At 39.4% G+C, this 20,915-nt stretch overlaps 1 protein-coding gene across 2 annotated transcripts in view; it reads left to right on the top strand.

Annotated features, from left to right (window-relative positions):
• Positions 1-20,915, top strand: part of WLS (Wnt ligand secretion mediator) — a 124,285-nt gene that overhangs the window by 38,960 nt on the left and 64,410 nt on the right. For both annotated transcript variants that reach the window (XM_037826945.1, XM_037826944.1), the window contains exon 2: positions 4,206-4,478. In XM_037826945.1, coding sequence (XP_037682873.1) covers positions 4,206-4,478 — 273 coding nt within the window. The remainder of the gene's footprint in view (positions 1-4,205; positions 4,479-20,915) is intronic.

Consider the following 20,915-nt stretch of genomic DNA (forward strand, 5'->3'; position numbering starts at 1 on the left):
ATCAGGATGTCTGGCTTACTTTCTCAGACTATATATCCAAGTGTTTTTGCCTTTGATCACTGAAAAAATTGAAAATGTTGAATTATCTTCATGTTTTTAAGTTATGCAAAAGGCTTTTGAGACTAGGGGGTTAATTTATTCAAGTGAAGAACAATATTTGTGATTCTGATGGTATAGCTTGAGATGCACTTGAGGCTTCTCTGAGTTCATTGCCATGATCTTTATGAAAATATTAGTATTCCTAGGATTTTTTCCCTCTATGCAAGACACACTAGACTAATGAAAGAACGAAAATAATGCAGGCTGCTACAAAGGCAGGCGTTCACTATGTCCATTAAAAATGCAGCCTTTGTGCCCATAAAGCATTTAGCTTCTCTGCTATTAAGTTTGGAATGTGGTTTTGGAGCTTAACTGAGGACCTCAGCTAGTTATGTTTCATTTTGGTCTGAAGAGTGAGAGACTTGTTTTTCAAAAGGAAAGGAAAAAAAAAAAGAAAGAAATGAAAAAATGTTGGTTCATTTTGTATGAATAGAAGTTTTAAAATGTAGTTAACTATTTTCTGCAGCAAATAGTCAGTTTGGGTATGTTAGCCAAAAATAGAATTCATGACTTTTGTCTCACTGTTCATTTCTCCAACCACATTTAAAAAGGTTAAAAAGGGTTTAGTTAAATGTGCCATTTGGTCTCTCTAGTGTCAGTGGGCCATTTCGCTGAGTCAGGATAACCAAAGCTTGATTGACTCATATTTCTAATAATAAGACAGATGTCTGATTTTAGATGGATTAGGTGTAAAATGTCTCAATGATACAGCTTTGAGTTTTAAAGAAAAACTTCCCCAGCAGGGACTAGTGTTGATTCCATGTCATAATGTTTAGCCTGCTACATCAAAGGGCTTTCATCTAGAGTTTAGTGGTAGACTTGTTTTCTGGTAAGCTTTAGAAGTCTTTGTCCCAACTTTCTGCAAATATAGTATTTTATTACTTGTATATTAGTGATGTGCTCAAAATTTGCCATCAAGATAGATATTTAAGGGTAGAAGACTTTTTTTTAAAAGAATGTCTATTTGATCTTAGAAGGAGGGCAGAATATTAATAGTAAACACTTTTCCCTCCCAAGTGATTTTCCTCTTGCTTTGCATGTCCCTCTAGTTGCTGGCTAATATCAAATAAGAGATGGGTTCTGTTCAGGAAACCTCTGTAAGCACAGTATGCCAAGTATCATAGGCACAGAATTAAATATTTAAGTCGTGTACATAAATCATAATTTATAATGTTTTCCTTTCACTACTACACATCAGAGAAAAGTTTTAAAAATATGTTATACACATGACCACAGACATAGGGGACTGGTGGTTTGATGGGTTGAGCCCTCTACCATAAGTTTTACCCTTGGGAAGACGGTTGCTGCAAAGGAGAGGCTAGGCCTCCCTATATTTGTGCCTAAGAGTCTCCTCCTGAATGCCTCTTTGTTGCTCAGATGTGGCCCTCTCTCTCTGGCTAAACCAACTTGAATGGTGAAATCACTGCCCTCCCCCCTACGTGGGATCAGACACCCAGGGGAGTGAATCTCCCTGGCAACGTGGAATATGACTCCCGGGGAGGAATGTAGACCTGGCATCGTGGGACGGAGAACATCTTCTTGACCAAAAGGGGGATGTGAAAGGAAATGAAATAAGCTTCAGTAGCAGAGAGATTCCAAAAGGAGCCGAGAGGTCACTCTGGTGGGCACTCTTATGCACACTTTAGACAACCCTTTTTAGGTTCCAAAGAATTGGGGTAGCTGGTGGTGGATACCTGAAACTATCAAACTACAACCCAGAACCCATGAATCTCGAAGACAGTTGTATAAAAATGTAGCTTATGAGGGGTGACAATGGGATTGGGAAAGCCATAAGGACCACACTCCACTTTGTCTAGTTTATGGATGGATGAGTAGAAAAATAGGGGAAGGAAACAAACAGACAAAGGTACCCAGTGTTCTTTTTTACTTCAATTGCTCTTTTTCATTCTAATTATTATTCTTGTTATTTTTGTGTGTGTGCTAATGAAGGTGTCAGGGATTGATTTGGGTGATGAATGTACCACTATGTAATGGTACTGTAAACAATCGAAAGTACGATTTGTTTTGTATGACTGCGTGGTATGTGAATATATCTCAGTAAAATGAAGATTAAAAAAAAAATATGTTATACAAATATATTGTACTAGCAGGACCCACAAGAAGAAAACGATGAAAATTTTCAATGATATATAAAAATAGATTCCATTTTAATGGAGAAGCAATCGCTGTTCTTGGATGGAAAGACTAAATATTGGGAAAGGATGTTGATTCTGTACAAATTAATTAGTACATGTAATCTCAATCAGAATCCCAGCAAAATGATATAAATTTGAAATTGATTGGGGGAGGAGGGTTGCTTTGTCAGATATTAATGCAAACCATCAATTTACAGGATTCAGAATAATGCATTAGCCCATGAACTGATAGTTGAAAGCATGGAATTGAGTAGCTTGTGCAGAAACACACACTGGTATGTGATCTTATGTATTGTGTATACATAAGATAAAGGTGATATCATAAATCAACAAGAAAGGGAGGTCTGTTCAATAAAGGACAACTGAAATATTTAGGAAAAAAAATAAAGCTAGAGCTTCGCCTCACCTTATATCAAACAAATTACAGATAGATCAAATTTTTAAATATTAAAGAAATGAAATTTTTAAAAGAAAGCTAGAAGGTTGTTTGTTGAATTTGGAGACAAAGTCGTTTCTGAGCACAAAAGCAAAGAAAGAATCATAGGAAAAAAGGGAGTCTATAAGATCTGAAACTTCTCCATATTAAAAATTGCCATAAACAAATTGATGGAAAAGGCAGGATAAATTACTAACAAAAATCTTAGACAAAGAATTAATTATTCTTATTTATAGGCGGCCTTTACAAACTGATAGGGGGAGTAACTTTGATATTGCACACAGCTGAATATCTCACAACCACTAGTTGAACATTTTGATTATATAAAGAATGTTTATAATATAATGGCTAATATTAATTTTATACTTCCCTTGAACCCAAGCACTGTTCTGAGTGCTTTTCATACATTAAATCATTTAATGCCTACAGTGACTCTGGGAGATTAGTGCATTATTATCTTCATTTAAGAGATGTTAAAACAAATACACAGACAGGTTAGAAACTCCCCAAATTTCCCTAGCACAGCTAAAAATGGGGGAGCCAAGATTTGGCAGCAAGCAGATTGACACCATAGCTATTTAGTTTCTCTAAGTGAATGAAAAGAAAAGGCTGCAAAACTTTATGTGATACGAAGTTATTTTGTAAAAATATGTGTCCATATTTATATGAATTTTAAATTGAATTCATGCATAAATTTTATCTAATTATGCACACAAAGAAAAGACAGATTGCATTTTGATATTTTCCAACACTGGTTACTTCCCCCATTGGGATTTTGGGTAAATGTTGTTTTTAACTTTAAAATTTCTATATTTTGCACATTTTCTATTATAAGCATGTAACATTGTAATGACAAAATAGTGGCTTTTAATATTATACAGTTCAAATTTGATTTGCTCTCTTGAAATGTATGGACCATATTTTAGTACATATTTAAAGTTGATGTTTTGTGTTCTCTTTTGATAGGGAGCAAGCTAAGTGGAGTCCCAAGGTTGATGTAGTTGTATTTCTCTGAGTCCAAAGCAGTGTTGTAGAATTTTAGAGTTAAGAGGAATCTTGGAAACTATCTAGTTTCTCAGTATCCTGAAGCTATTATAGATTTAACTGATTTACTCAAGATTAACTGACAGCAAGTTGTAAGTTCCTTCACCAGGTTTCAGACTCAAGTCTTCTGACCTTAAATACTCTGCTCTCTGGAACATCAGACCCATCAGACGGGAGGGAACTGTAGCACAGTTGATTTTGTGACATTTGTTTGGGGTGAGATGGTATCTGTACCAAATGGGTTACAGATATACTCTTTAAATCTCAGTGATTGAAAACACAATAGGAAGGTTCTTGGGGACACTTTTATGATACCTCTTGAGGTCACTGAAGGCCTAGGTATTACTGATCCCTAGTTGTAAAAGACAGTACAAAAAAATGGAGAGAAGACAGTAGTGAAAAGAACATTAGCCAGAAATGATCACTTAAATGGATAGTTTTTTTAAACTAGAAAAACTTTCTCTTTTCAGCTCCTGGGCCCACGACAGCAGTGTCCTATCTGTCAGTAAAATGTGTGGATGTCCATAAAAATCATCACAAGACAAAATGGTTCATGCCTTGGGGATCCAACCCGTGCGACAAAATCCGAGACATCGATGAGGCAATTCCACGGGAAATCGAAGCCAATGACATTGTGTTTTCTGTCCACATTCCCCTCCCCTCCATGGAGATGAGCCCTTGGTTCCAATTCATGCTGTTTATCCTGCAACTGGACATTGCATTTAAGCTGAACAACCAAATCAGTAAGTATACTCTCCTCTCATACCTTCTCTTACCTTTGGGAAATTCCTTCCCCAGATTCTTTCCGTGACAGTTCTAATAAAAGAAAAATAATACTAAAAGTAAAAGTTGATGATTATTGACTGCTTACTGCTTACTAGGCACTTTTATGAGTAATTTACATGCATTAACCCACTGAGTCTTCCTACCAGTGCCTCGAGGTTGGTCTTATTATTTCTTTTGGTAGATAGGAGACTTTGGCATCACTGAGCTTGTCCACCAGGCTGCATCACCTCTTTATTGCCAGGAGGGAGCACACCCAAGTGGAGTGATTTGAGGGCTGTGGAAGGTCCCTTGTTTCAAAATGGGCTTTGCATAAAGCTATCACCATAGAAAAAGATTCCTTCATAATGGAAGTAGCAACTCAAAGGCACCTATTTCCCACTAATCCAGGTTGTTGTTGTTGTTCTTATTATTATTATTTTGGTTTACATAGTTGAGGTTCAGGACTCTGAGGACCTGAGACATACATGAGTGTAGGGAGGAGATACCTGGATGATATCTGGGAAGCAGATCCACGTGTGGCATCTGGGGACAGTATGAGAATCTTAGGTTGAAAAGAAAGAAAATATTGTCAGTGAAGTGGGGGAACAGGGATGAGACCAATATAAAAAGAGAAATATGTTAAAGACAGCTCTGCTTGGGTTCAAACATTTTTTTTTTCTAATTTCCCTGAATCAGCAATAATCTTGGTATACAATTAAATTAATTTAACTCTGTTTAGGAGTTGGAGCAGTATATATGTTTAATTGGCATCGTATCTGGAAGGAACAGATGATGCTGAGACAATTTTCTAGAATGCAGAGAGTTTTCTTTTACTTGTCCATTCAGTCTCCTACTCATGATTTCAAAGTATCTTTTGAGTGCCTGCTACCGCCAAGCACTGTAGTGTTGACTGGACATGTGGACACAGATGAAGTAAACACTCACACGGGGCTTGTAGTCAGCGGAGAAGGACAAATAAACTGATCATTACAGTATAGTGTGCTAGGTGCTGTGCCCACGCTATGCCTGGGAGGCCTTGGGTGCTTAAAGAAAATACTTTAGGGAAGGAAAGGCTTCCTGGACAGGTGTATGTGATGGGGGGGGGGGGGGGATGTGTATTGATTGGGGTGGGAGGTAGGGGGACAGATGTTGAGGTGAATGTTAAAGGGAGAAAAGCCTGCAAGGAATTGGGGATAAGGATGGGGGGAAAGTGGAAGAACTTTCCAGACTGAAGGAACAGTTGATTATGTGCAATAGCCTGAAGCATCAAGAAGTCTTTCCCATATTCCCTGAGTGGCTCCCTGTTCTCTTGCCCATTGACTTACTCACTCATTCACTTATTTGCTGTGTAACACATTTATTCATTCACTTGCTCAAACTTTATTATAAAGTCCCAACCATAGGTTAAGCAGTAGGCACTGGGGATACAAAATTTAACAAGACTTGGTACCTGTAAAGGGTTAGAGAAGGGGATGGTTGGAAAACAGATTCTTAAACCTACAAATAAGAAATGAAGTGGTATATGCTATTATAAGAAGAATGTGCAATGTAATTGTGAGCGTAGGAAAGGAAAAATTTTGCTATGAAGTTAAAATCTATGAGGTTAAAGCGGTTATATTGACATCAAAATTTGGGTTTCATTATATTCCTAGTTCCAAGAATGTATTCAAGTGAAGGAGAAAAGTAAGGGAAGATGAGATAGATTAACTAATTTGTGTTTTGGTGCTGAGGTTAGTTATAGTTTTCTGTTATCTGGGCTGATTGCCTGTGGTTTTTTTAAGGTAGAGTCTCTCCTAGACAGATTCCCCTCTCTTAATTCCATGTATAAAGGAAAAGATAAACACTATAATAAAACATTAAATAATTGTTGTTTACTGACTATATTAAAGCTGGGTGACAAATTATCCCAAAATTTAGCAGCTTAAAGCAGCAGACATTTATTATTTCTCCATTTCTGAGGATCAGGAACCCAGGCAGGGCTCAGCTTGGGAGTCTCTGGCTCAGCCTCCCCGGTGAGGTTGCAGATAAGCTGTTGGCATGGTCTGCAGTCTCACCAGAGGCTTGAGGGCTCGAGTGGAGGGTTTGCCTCAAAGTTCACTCCTGTGTTTGCTGGCTGGCCGTGGCCAGTTCCCGTATGGGCCTCCCCACAGGTCTGCCTCACAACACGGGAGCTGGCTTTCCCCAGGCGAGTGATCCAAGACGGTGAGAAGAGCAAGCTCCCAAGACAGAAACAGTTTCTTTTTAACTCAATCTTGGAAGTGACTCCCATTACTTCTTGTGTATTCTAGTCATAAGGGGTGAACCATAAGCCCAGCCCACTCTCAAGGGAGGAGATTTCCCATGGACATGAATTCCAAGAGACGGAGATCACTGGGGACCATCTTAGAAGCTGCCAACTGTGTGGCATACTTTTTCAAAGGAGCCGCTGTATCATTTAAAATGTACTCACTGATTTGTTGATGTCCAAACAAAGAGGTAGGATAGTAGAATTTTTAACAGCATGGACTTGGGAGTCATACAGAGATGGTTTAAATTCCTGCACCACCTCTAATAAATTCTAATATCTTGGACAAGTTACAGAACCTTCCATATCTGCAAAAAGATTCTTAGTATGTTTAGTGAATGCTGTTATAATTGAAAATGTGTTCTTAAAGAAACTTTCCCCAAAATGTGAAATAACTCATATACCTTTTGCTACTTTTGTTTTTGCTGGTTCCTAATGCAGTTGTGTTCATTGTGAGTAGATTGAATATTTTAGGATTCCCCAAGCTCATTTGAAATATATATGAAAGCGCAATATTCACGTTTTTAAGCTTTAGCAGTATAAACGAAATGATTTTAAATTCAAATCTTGAGTATTTCTCCCAACTAGAAACTCAAAAATAATCTCTATGTTAATTTCACAGGTGAAATATTTTCCAGCAAATATTAATCCTAAGTATTAAAAATGCCTGCATTAATGAGGCTTTAAATAAACATTTCTATATGTAAATTAAATATGAAAAAATTTGTCTTGTGATTTCTCTCTTTCAAGTGTTTCTTCAGGCTTGAAAATATGTTTTATCTTTATCCCTTAAAAGGATTTTACCAAAATCTCTTACTTAAAAAAAAAAACAAAAAACCGTAAGTTTCTTGTAGCATGAGGACCTGTACTTAATAGGGACGTATTAAAAAATTAGCAAGATAGACAACTAACAATCTTTTGATAAATATATGAAATAACTGAAACCTTATAGCCATCAAGAAAACCAGATCAAAAAATATTTTGATGAGCAGGAGCAGTGGGTGGGAGGAAAATGGGGGCTGCTGACTTCAATGTAAGAAGGTTTATGTTGGACTTGTGGAATATTTTTTTCTTTAAATTTATCCTCAGTACATTTGTTTTTGGACACTGAGCAGGGCTTCGGTTAAAGGGTGATGTTATACCTTTGCTCACTGATATATATATATTTAGATATAGATATACACATACATATATATTTTATTATAGTTTATAATATTTGTAAAACTCAATAGGTCTAGGTTTTCTTCAGATCATTATACTAAGCATGCATGAGATTGTCTGCCCACTTTTTTTACATTTTTATCATTATTCTGGTTTCCTTCCTGAGAGTAATAAATGGAACAAGGGGGAAGGTTGAAGTATGGTAAAACAAGGTCTTGTTATATGTGGATGATTTACTGTCTATCAGAGATTCAGTTGTGACATTATTACCTCAAATTTAAGTGGGGGGGACATCCTATTTTTTTCTTTAAAATTTTCCAGGCGGTCTATGAAATGAGTTTCAGATTTTAACAATGAGAACAGATTTCACATTTGGGCTATGAAATTAAAGCTGGGATATCCTATGTATGTCTGATTAGAATTTTCGCCTACCTTTGAAATGTCCTTGAACACATAAATTGAAAACTACGTATGTTTAAATGGCTTCCAGTCATTTGGGTGTTAAATGTTTATTCCAATTAAACCCTACCATTTAAAGTTGATACAGGTTTTAGCTGGGGTGTCAGATCTTGACAAGGCCTTAGAAACTAGAAAGGCATTGATTAACACAATAAAAGCTGGTTATTGTTTCATCAATTTTAGTATTTAGTTAGGCTGGTGCCTTTGAGGGGGAGATGATGGCATTATAGGAAAATTTATGGTAATAAAATTGGTTGGGAATATGTATTATGTTTGACTATTAAGAAAGGTGGTACTCCATACATATGCAAAAAACAATCCAGATTTACAAATAATTTCAAACAGTATCCCTACTTTTCATCTTTTAAGGAAATATTTTTAAAATCTGTAATTGTCATTCAGTGATGTGTGTGAAAAGCCAGTTCAACTTTTAAATGGTGGTAGTTTTAAACAATAGCTTGTAAGAGCTGGGGAAGGAGGTAGATTGAAAAGAATCCAGAGACATGTAGGTGTTTGGGGATAGGAGTAATTGACCTTTCAGTGGATACCATTTACAAATATGAACAGATTTGTCTGTGAAATCTATGATGGGGTTAGTGCTGCATTTTCCCTAAACACTTCAGAGGCTCCAAATTAACATGTTTGTCAGGGCACAAACATGGTGCTTCTATCAGGGCGTAAACGACACAGGACTTCAGTTCTGTATTCTGAAGAGTTAGGAAACAGGAGTGTGCACAGGCAGAAAGGGTGCCAGAAAAAAGTCAGCATAAACCACTTCTTATGTTGGTGTTCTGGAGACTGCGTATATGGCTAATCACTGGGAAAAAAATGAATGCTTATCTGTGTACATTTGATTTTTTTATAAGGCCAAATTATCTTATTTGATAGTATCTTCTAGAGTCTGGGTACCCCATTTTGTTAAAGAGATATCCTCTTAAAATACTTTCCCAAATATACCATTATTTGAAAAGTGTCTTATCAGTCACCCAATTTAAGTAGATATTTGGGAAATGTAGGTTTGGGTCAGTAAAATGGTGCCACTTGTAATGGAATGCCATGCTAATGATTACAGCTGCAAGTCACATACTTAACATAGCCCAAACTCACCAAGGAGCTTCTTTTGAGGAACCTGAGTGAAGAGATCAAAGACAAGATTTTTGGCACGTCTCTTCTGAGCCTTCAAATCTACAGGCTGTTGAAATAGAAGCACTGAGAGTCATTGGCAGAAAGCCTCCCGATGGATTGATCTGCTTGAGTAGCAAGCCTAGGACCTTGCTACTCAAAAAATCCCCCAGGTTGAAGAAATGCTGGTAAATCCTGTGGAGCAGGGGAAATCCAGGTAGTCTGTTCTGTTCTTAAGTAATAAAGTCATTATATTTTGCCGTGAGCCCTGGCTATACCCTGCAGTCAAGAGTTGAGTCTTACTTGCTTATCTCATTATTGCAAATGACTAGATGAAGTGGTAGAATTATTTCGACAAGTCACGAGTGACTTTCTTCCCCTAAACTGAAAACTACTTTATAAAACATATTTCTAGTCAACTCTAGTTTAAAATAATAGTAATTAGAATGATATTATTAGTCAGTTTTCAAGTTAGGTGACAAGTGTCCTGGGAGAAAGTTACCTAACTTTTTATGAAGTGCTTGTGTTCTTCTGTTTATGCATCTCTTGGAATGTTAGGTAAACACCAAGTGCAGAGAACTAGACAGAAAAAAGGAACAGTCTGTTGACTGTACAAAATAAACCATCACATTATCCAAAATGATGAGGGGTGAATTTGTAGAAGGAAAAGAGTCAGGGAATCCTTCAGTGTGTTTATCACTAATCATCCAATGATCCAATATCATCTCATTAACTCCATGGGGTTCTTAATTCCCTTTCGGATGCCTCTTGGGAAAGGTCTACAAAGAGATCTTAATGGGGCAGAAGGATTCCATATACCAACAAAAACTATAACTGCCGTTAGTAATATGGCAAGACTGTAACAGGCCATTAGTAATATTGTCTTCACACAACTGGATTTCCATGCCTTCGTGGATGGCCCTCATTTTCAGAATGTGTTGAAGCAACTGCTAAGAAGAAACCTGTAATTGCTCTCCCTCAACTCTACTCCCCACTCCTAAAAAAGGGCCTTCTTTTTGATTCATGATCATTTTGTAGTCTTTGTTTTTAAGAAACATTTCTGATTGCATTGCCTTTATTGTAGGCTGGTGTCACCAAGATTTTTAAAGTTACCTTTAAAAATTCTTTACTTACCTGAATTTCAATCAATGCCGACAGATATAAAAACTTCAAGTTCTCTTTCCCTCTGCCACCCCCCCCCCCCAAAAAAAGATAAGCTCAAAAAGCTCAAAATATACCAAAAATATGAGGAGACTTAACTGGAGTGGGGTTTGTGGAGTGTGGTAGAAAGTGGGGAGGTTGTCAGCATTCGAGGTGGGCTTACTTAGACATTCCCTTTTCTTCTTACAGAACTATGAGCCCCCTTCAAATTCTAGGTTATAGAATTAGAATTTTTTGCCATGCGTTAGTCTTACCTACTTACTTGAGATAGAGAGAAACTGTAAAATCCTGGGAGAAGACTGGGAATAGTGAAGATTGAGGACAGTGATGTTAATTCACTTCATTCATGAAGTATTTTTGCCTTTGAGGGAATCTTCAGGCATGTCTGTACAGCAGCTGCCTTTGGAATTAACCATTGTGACCATGTTTATATTGGCAGAAGCATGGGAAAGTTTGGCTTTGTTGTATTTGGGGTGTGATTATTGGTGAGCACATTACTTGGATAGCATCACTCTAAAGCTCTTGGGATCTCTATGTCTGGCTTGATGATTTTTGTCATGTATTTCCAAATGAAAAATTCCAATTGAGAAACAGCTGGGCTCCTTCAAAACCTTCCAAAGATTTTATATTGATGTTTATAGTTTGGTATATCCAGTCCCTCACACTTCCAGTCCTTCATTGGCTTGCTGGTCAGTTTAACATTTGGGAAGTAGATTGTATTGGGTTGGTCTCTAGTCTTAAAACACTTGTCTGTGGCATTGAATAATTTTGGCAAAATATTTATTAAACATCTACGATGTTATCACAGCCATTTAGCACCAGAAGGAACATTAGAATGTTTTGGACCTATAAATCAACGAGAAAGCCTGTGGGCAGAATTCAAGGAGTAGGTGAACTCCTTGATACTATATGCAAAGTTTGGATCATATTTATAGTTAAGTAGTTTTAGAGATAAGAGGATTTGTGGCTTCGATCAGATTTTCAAATGGGTACATAACTTGAAAATGTTAAAGGATTAGTGCTTTAATTTAACAGATGAAGAAACCTGAACCCAGTAATACTTCCCCACTGCAACAGAGCTTGCTCAAAGCAAAGGAGGACCTCCTAGTTGTACATGAACAGTGTGCATAGGAAGGTAGTACATTGTAACAAGTATACTACTATATATTCAGATCAGTGTGCCTTCTACAAGATCAGCAGCCTTTAATATTCTCAGACAGAAGTTGCTCTGGTCATTCTAAAATGGTGAATTTTCTATTTTTTTTTTTTTTTTTTTTTTAATCTTCCAATTTGTTGTTCAGGGAATGTAGTACACTGTAGAATCTAGACTAGGAGGTAGGTTGGTCCAGTTTATAGTGCCACAGCTGCAGATCACCCACAGGTCTCATTTCCTGCTCTGCAGTTAGAATATAAATGAGGAGATTCTCTTTTGCACCCATAACAAGTACATCCCAGTTGCTAAAATAAAAGCCTAGTGACATAATTGATTAATATGCCAAAGCAAACAGCAGCAGCAGATTCTGTGATGGCGTCTCCAATATATAGAAGATGTTTTGTGTTTTCACCTCCTTTTCTAACTCTGGGTGTTCTTGTTAGTATGTAAATGCTGGCAAATCATAGCATAGCCAGAGTGAGCTTCCTTATGGGGAATCATACCTTTACTTTGGGTAACGTAAGGAAAAATGAAGTAAAATTATTTTCTGAATTATGCTTTCCAAACAAAAGAAGTTAGATGGAGGTAGGAAAGTACTTTGTTAAGCAAGATAGATTTTACTTGCAAAAGTGCCAGGGACTCTACATTAGGAAAAAACATTTCCCCCAAAAACACAGAGACACTAGAAATGGTTCCATTTCCCCTTTTGTGTTGGTGGTAATGGTGATAGTAGGAGAGGTAGATGTGAGACTTGAAAGGAAGAAGAAGGTCTGGTTTTTTAATTATCCTGGTCTAGACTGTTTCCTAAAATAATTATCCAAAGAATCTCCCTTTCTTGTCTTGCCCATTATGTAGATTATGATTACAAAGCAAAGCCCAGGCCTGACTTCAAACAGGCAAGATTATGCCTTCTTAACATGTCAGGTTTGGGAGAAGATTGCAAATACTCATATTTAGTATCTTAAAAACAGTTGCTGTCACATAAGGAAAGGGAGTTTTAATAGTTGGAATTCAGAAATGGAAAATCTGTCCGTCTCTGCAAGTAGTGAGCAGCCCGTCACTGGTCGTAGTCAAGCAGAAGCTGGTTGGTGGAGCTAATAAACATGACCACAATGATTGCTTGCACTGAGTAGTACTTTCTTTACAAAGTACTTTCATAACAGAGGTGCTGGTGATCATTTTTGCCAGTTATTTGCTTCTTCCCATTCCCTTTTCTTGCAGAATTTGCCTAACACACTTCCCTCAGAGTCTGCTTCCTTCACCCCTGCTGAGTGGGCAGCTGGCCACATGATCAGTGCCCCAGGCATAGCTGATTGGATTAGGGACAGGCCTTTGACCAAAAGGGGGATCAGTCCGAGTCTCTCTTTGAAGAAATGGAATCTAGTAATATCAGGCCCACCTTCATTGGCACTTTAACCGGAAAATCTTAAGGACCTGGGCAGCCATTGTTTACCAAGTACATAGAAAAATAGAGGGAGTTGGTTGGCAGAGAGAAAAGACCAGATGCAAAGAGACAAGTGGGGATGGAGGACATACAGTGTGACTACAAGAGGTGACTTTACTCCTGACAGCTCTCTATTCCTGGTTCCAGTCTGTCAAGCTTGTCAGCACTTTCTGCCATTGAGTTTCCTAAGATACTCCTGTATGGGTACAATAATTCCCCCCTTCTTTGCTTAAGTTAGTGAAATCGTGTCTCTTACAACCAAATGAACTCCGATGAAGACAAGTTTACTTTTATTTCATCTGATCATTTCAACACTTCTTCCCTGCAGGGGGAGGTAACTGATGATTAGAGAGTTGAATGATTTGCCCAAGGTGTCCTAGCTGTGAAATGGAGGGGTGATCAGTGTAAGTGATCTTAGGACTTCAGTGTGTAGATCCCACTTGAGCCTGTTGATGGCTCTATGGAGCAACTTCCTTCCCTGAGTGGGAAGCTATATTAGGTGACTTTTAAGGTTCCATCTATTTTAACTCTCTATTGAGTCCATGATTCACTTAAGGTTCTTTGGCACTATAAAAGTCCCATGAGTACTCACCACCTTTGTAAATAGGTGACTTCAGATATCCTCAAGTGTGAATGATTTTAGAAAGACACCACCCAGTCAGTTAGTGGGTGAGCTTAGCGTTGAAATGGGAGAGTTTTTTTGTGTTTTATTTTATGTGTTACCTTGTGTTCATTTCTAGTACTTGGGTAGGCAGACAGTGTTGGTATACTGGAAGTGTATTTTTAGTCTGACATTAAAAAATGTATCATAGACACCAACACAGGAAGCAGTTTTTAGGTGAGTCAGTGTAGAAATAACCTCAAAGAGTTTTCATGAAGGGATGGTAGGTCTTTTCATTTAACACTCCAGAATCTGAGGCTGCCTTACCAACTTCATTCATTCCTTCAATGGTCATTTATTGGGCTTCTGTGTCCTAGTATTTTGCTCAGAATTTAAGATAGAAAGATAAGTTCTTATACAGTTTCAAAAAACCTCATTGCATTTCTTTGTTTACAACTCTCTGTTTTGTTTTGTAAGACTGAATTCTGTGAAGATAGGAACTGTGTCTTGTTCATCTTTGTGTCCCCAATACTTAACATAGCCCTCGGCACCATATGGATTCAAGATGTACTCAAAATTATTAGTTAGAAGCTTACATCTAGTTTATGGAAGAAAAATAAAAAAATTATACCAATATGTTCATTGCTTTAAGCGAAGTGTTTCATTAACACAGAAAGGGAAATATTTAACTTACTGAGAAGATAATTTTAAAATTGAGTCTCAAAGAGTAGAGCCTTAAAGGAGATGTTGGAATTCATTGCCATTTGCTACCTGATGACAAAGAATTTAGCTATCCAAGGGAGCCAAGAAGTGAAAGGGCTTGGAGAAATGCTACAGCACAGGGTTAAAAACTGTGAAGCCATGTAACTTGGGTTGAATCCCTGACAAATGTTGTGACCTTTTGCAAATTTCTAAAGTTCCTTGTGCTTCATTTTTCTCATGTGTAAAACAGGGATAACAATAGTACTGGGGTTGTTGCAAGGATTAAACTAGAAAAGTCTATATGAAGCTTTTACATAGAAAGTGCATGGGTCATAGTAAATGCTCAACAGAGGTGTGAGGGCTTTGAGTTGAGCAGAAAATAGGAATGTGAGTTCTGGAGAGAACACAGAAGCCCAGAAAGGCAGCCAGGAAGGCCAAGTATGCAGGGCAAGTGCAGGGATGTTGCTGGCCATGGCCTTTTATTAGTTCAGGACAGTGGTTCTTAATTTTGAATCAAGGATCTTGTTTTAGTTTCCTATGCTGCTCAAGCAAATACCTTGAAATAGGTTGGGTTAAACAATGGGAGTTCATTTGCTCATGGCTTGAAGCTAAAAGAAAAGTCCAAATCAAGGCACCATCAAGGCAATGTTTTTTTCTGAAGACTAGCATTCTGGGGCTGGCTGCTGGTGATCTTTGGTCCTTAGCTTGTCACATGGCAAGACACGTGGCAGCCTCTCCTGGCCTTTCTGTTCCCTTCTAGGTTCTGTTGAATTTCAGCTTCTTGCTTCCATAGCTTTCTCTCTGTGTGTCTGAATTTCACTCCAGTAATAGGATTAAAACCCATCCTGATTCAGGTGAAGTATCCTCATCAAAAGATCCCATGTAAAATGGGTTCACATGCACAGAAATGGATTAGAGTTAACAACATGTTTTTCTGGGGTATGTACAGTTTCAATCCACCACAGATCTTAACCTTGGGAGAAAACATGCACAGACCCATTGACACATTTTGTATTTATATCTCAACTGAACCCCTGAAGCTCATCCATGGAATTCAAGGGTTTATGAATTCCAAGCTAAGCTTCAACTTCACATTACAGGCCCTATGAGTACCAAATTGCATGTTAATCAGCATTTAAACACCTGGAGAACACCCTAACATAGAAGATGTAGGAAATTCTCATCATCCTTAGGGGAATATGCCCATGGGTTTGTGATTTAACTATGTTTGACTATAAACATATTAACATGTAGATTAAAATAACTTTTAATAATTCAAGATGGGAGCAGAGATGCATGGGAGACAACCTCTTGGGGCAGAAGAGTGTTAAGGGAAGAATGGGACATGGGTTGGCGATGAGAACGTTTTCTGGATGAAGATTCAAACTCAAGCCAAGACATTAACATAGGGGGAAGGAGACAACTATTGTGCATATACTATGAATGCTCAGCATGTGATGTTCAGGGTTAAATTTCCACCATTGTCTGTGAGGCCAGTACTGTGAGATCAAGTTTTAAAGCTTGGAAAACTGAAATTGTGGAAATGACTTCTCCAAAGTCACTTGGTTTTTAGTTGAAAAAGTCAGGAATAAAACTCATATTTCCCCACCATGAAGTGCTGGGAAATAACACGTTGGGTGCCAAGACAGTAAGCTCATTCTTAGGTTGTAGAAGAAAGTCATATTAGAGAGAAAATATAAGCTCTGGAGAGACAGAGGGGCCAATGGTGAGTCAAATTGACGCCTAAGCTAAGAAATTTGGATTTAGAGCATGCAGAAAAGGAATCGAATATCACATATTTAATGTCGAAATGAAATGTGGAATTCAGGATTCAAGACTCATAGCTTGTCCTTTGAATTATATAGCAGCTAGAAGTCACATTTCTTTTTATTTTTTTCCATCTGGACTTCTTGCATGGTGGTATTCCCCATGGGAGGGCATCTGTGAACTTTTTAATGGGAAAAGTCGTAAAGCTGTGTTCACACGAGGCAGGCTTCGGAGGCAGGTAAAATCTGACTCCCCTTTTGCTTTTCAGCTACAGACACAGCCATCGCTGCCACCACCAGCTGAGTGACTCGGAATCTAGGGGTTGCCAGTAATTGTGGGTTTAAGTTGCAGAGGAAAAGATAAGAGGAGAGCAAGGCTGGTTTTCCACAATTAAATGTTGCCTCTCCGGCTTCTCTGTCGGCAGGAATCCAAGAGGTCAGGAACCACCAGCCATATTATTTTTCTCCCTGGCTGCCTGCTCTCATTTGTATCCCCTCCTCATTCATGGGAATGAAGAAAAGGTGGGTTGGAAATAAAAAGCTTGTTTTAGCCTACTTTTTACTTTCCGAAACTTGTTGGAAACGAAGCTTTCCCGTGAAAGACAGGATCCCTTCTGGTGGCTGGCTTTTCCTGCATCTTTCCCTCTCTTCTCTTTCTGCCCGGGTCGGGGAGGGACCATTGTTGGATTCCACCTTTGTCCTGTTATATAGTTCTGAGGGTGTTTTTTTTCTCCAGCACTGCCTTGTAGTCTAGTACTCTGGTGTTTTCTGTTTGCTACTTTTTAACTCTTGTGTTAGCCAAACTCATGTTTTCATTTCTTGTCACTCCCCACTCCCTTATAAGTGCCCTGAGGGCAGGAACTGTTTTCTAGTTCTTTGTTTTTGCCACAATGCCTCAAAGGTAGAAGGCAATTAAACTGGTGGTGGTAATTCCTAGATTGATGAGTGTTAGAAACAGAAAGGACCTTAGTAGTTGTATGATCCAGTAGTTAATGAAAGAAAACACTATGTAAAGTGACTTTACCCAGTTTGTAAAGTTAATTAGTGACCTTCCTAAAGCCAGAAATGGATGTCTTAACTCGTGACCCAATAACATAATGGGAAAGAAACTTGAGTTGTGAAGTCAGACAAACCTGGGATCGCAGGCTGCCTCCCCCTGACACTAGCAGTGTGACCTGGGGCCTCAGTTTCCTCATTTTGAGATTGGAGCTGAGCATTTATATCTGGCTAGGCAACTGTGTAGGGGTGAAGATGCCCGTACACAGTAGGCACTCAAAAATGTGAGCTTTTAAGAGTCATTCTCCGGTTGCTGCAAAGGAGAGGCTAGGCCTCCCTATGGTTGTGCCTAAGAGCCTCCTCCCAAATGCCTCTTTGTTGCTCAGATGTGGCCCTCTCTCTCTGGCTAAGCCAACTTGAAAGTGAAATCACTGCCCTCCCCCCTGCGTGGGATCAGACACCCAGGGGAGTGAATCTCCCTGGCAACGTGGAATATGACTCCCGGGGAGGAATGTAGACCTGGCATCGTGGGACGGAGAACATCTTCTTGACCAAAAGGGGGATGTGAAAGGAAATGAAATAAGCTTCAGTAGCAGAGAGATTCCAAAAGGAGCCGAGAGGTCACTCTGGTGGGCACTCTTACGCACACTTTAGACAACCCTTTTTAGGTTCTAAAGAATTGGGGTAGCTGGTGGTGGATACCTGAAACTATCAAACTACAACCCAGAACCCATGAATCTCGAAGACAGTTGTATAAAAATGTAGCTTATGAGGGGTGACAATGGGATTGGGAAAGCCATAAGGACCACACTCCACTTTGTCTAGTTTATGGATGGATGAGTAGAAAAATAGGGGAAGGAAACAAACAGACAAAGGTACCCAGTGTTCTTTTTTACTTCAATTGCTCTTTTTCATTCTAATTATTATTCTTGTTATTTTTGTGTGTGTGCTAATGAAGGTGTCAGGGATTGATTTAGGTGATGAATGTACAACTATGTAATGGTACTGTGAACAATCGAATGTACGATTTGTTTTGTATGACTGCGTGGTATGTGAATATATCTCAATAAAATGAAGATAAAAAAAAAAAAGTCGTTCTCTTGTTTGAAAATACCATACCGTCTTTATTGTGATGTTTTTATAAGAATACTCGCATTCCTGAGATAGAAGACAATGTCAGAGATTGGAGCCTGATTGCTCCTGGTGAGAACTTAGGAGGGAGAGTAGGCGAACCAGGCTCATGGATGGAGATTCTGCCTACAATGGATGAAAAATAGAAATTGATCCTGCCCATGGGGAACAGGCTTCCCCATCAGCTCTCAGTGTGGTGAGTTAGGGTTGATTTATTCAGCAGTTTGTAACTTAGCGCCTACCACTCTGTCCAAGAGGCTAGAGATGTAGAGTTGTGGGGGAGATAGACAAGTAAACAGGCCCGACTGTCTTCATAGGGGATCTTTATCAGTGATCATAAGTGATGTGATGGGGTGGGGGTGGGGATGGGGGGCCCAGGAGCCGAGGGAGGAAGAGGTCACAGGAGGTGCCCCACTCCAGACCTGGTGTCAGGGGCAAGTCCCTGGAATGATCCATGGAGGCAAAGAGAGCGCTAACATCACCTGAAAGGAAGGAGAATGAGGGAGAGGGCTGGAGGGAAAGTATGAAAAGGAGAATCCCGCTTAACCCTCTCTTTGGTGTGGGTGGCTTTCATTGACAGAGGGGGAGTGGAGATCCTCCAGGGTTCAGCCAAGGGTCCCGTTTGCAATTATGCTTCCTCCTCTCTCTCCCACAGACCCACATGCATTCTCCGTGCTTTTTATGGTGTTATGAATATGTACATCTCCTGGAAGACCAGGCGGCAGCTGAATAGTGTGTTTCGTTGCTGCCTGGAGCTCACCTTCAGTGAATGCCCTGGCTGATTGATCAAGGCAAAGAACTTATCTGCAAATAGAACCCCAAATGCCGAGTGCAGTAATTCCCCACATAAGCCTACGAAACAAATACTCTGTGTGAATAACACTGGCCCAACTCCAGCAATAACACAGCTGTTGAAACAGCTTAGTCACCAGGGCAATGGAGGCAGTGCCGCGAGGGAATGTGAGGGTACTGTGATCTGACATTTAGCTGGCTGGCAGCAGCCCTGAGAGCCAACACCGATGTGTGGGAGAGCTGGAGAGGGAATCTGCTTCCCGTCCACAAGCATTCCCTTGTTTCTTTTGAAACTCAACCATAATCCTCTCCCTGGGCAAGGCAGACTGGGTTGGAAAACAGAAAACATTTTAGGGATTGAGGGGAGGGGAAGAAATGGTTCCTTCCTTTTAGACACCTGGTGTACCCCTCAATGATCCATGTTTATTTCCTGAATAACTGTGTTTTTTTTGTGTGTGTTTTTTTTTTGCCCCAGGCTAAGCAGAGTGTAATTTAGATATGGTGGGAAACAATGCACCCATTTATCTTATCTAGAAAAAACGGTGACCCTTTTTGGCTTGCAGGCCTCCAGGTGATATATAAAGAAGTTAAGAGGGAAAGTCCTGGCCCTTCCACCTGGTTCTGTTTGGATCCCTGTGGCAGCTCCGTCTGTCTGCCAGAGCTCCTGTTTGAAGGATTCTGGGCAGAGCTAGGTAAAATACTTAGCCAGTTTTTTTCAGGATTTGGGGAGGACTAATGACCTGCCATGAGGTGACCCCAGTCCTCTTCCAACTCTTTGAAGAACTGACCTTTGTGTTTTCTCTTTATCCCAGACTTCTTCTGCACTGTTTGTTTTGGAAGTTGTTAAGTTAAATTAGCCATCCCTTTCCTTTCCTGGTTACTGTATGAGAATGCAGCTGTCAGTCTGTGAACTATGCCATCGTCTATTTTTATTCAGTGTGAATGAAGCTCTTTTCTCTAATTGCATTCAGAGAGAGTGAGAGAGAAAGAGAGAGGGAGAGAGAGGCAGGTAGATTTTCGTAATCATCAAATCAGATATTCTAAATGCTCTGCAGCAGTGACGATGTCCTGGGGTGAAAGCAAAGCCTACTGGGTGTTTTTCTCCCTTGCCTGTCTAGTTTGTTTTCTCTCCACATTTGTGTTGATTATGGTCAAATAGGAAAGAGCTATTGCTTTCCAGTGTTTTTAACGCTTGTCAGCTTGGATGGTTCTTATTTCTCCAGCCTTGGTTGGGAAAAGTTTGGGTTCATCCTTGAGTTCAAATCCCTTGGAAATAAGTGAAGGGTCTTCTGCTGGTATCGTCTAAATGATTAAAAACTCTTAAGTATGCTGAGAACTGTGTGAGGGCAGTGGGCCTCGGTTTCCTCTGGATGTCTCTCTGTCCTCCCCCACGGTGTACCTTTCACACAACTGCCAGAATCTCTTCTTGCTTAAACATCCTTCTAAAAAAAAAAAAGTCCTGCATCGTGCACTACAAGCTTCTTCCCTTTATCATCAGGCCCTTCCTGCTCTCCAGCCTTGCTGTTTCTCTCCACTCGCTCTCCAATTCCCCAACATGTTGAATTATTTGATTTCTCTGACTACAAGATGCTATCTTATGCTTCCATAAGTTTCTGTCCATGTGACTCCCTCTGCCAGAAATT

The sequence above is a fragment of the Choloepus didactylus genome, chromosome 2 (genome assembly GCF_015220235.1).
Source record: "Choloepus didactylus isolate mChoDid1 chromosome 2, mChoDid1.pri, whole genome shotgun sequence".
In the NCBI taxonomy this organism is placed as follows: domain Eukaryota; kingdom Metazoa; phylum Chordata; class Mammalia; order Pilosa; family Megalonychidae; genus Choloepus; species Choloepus didactylus.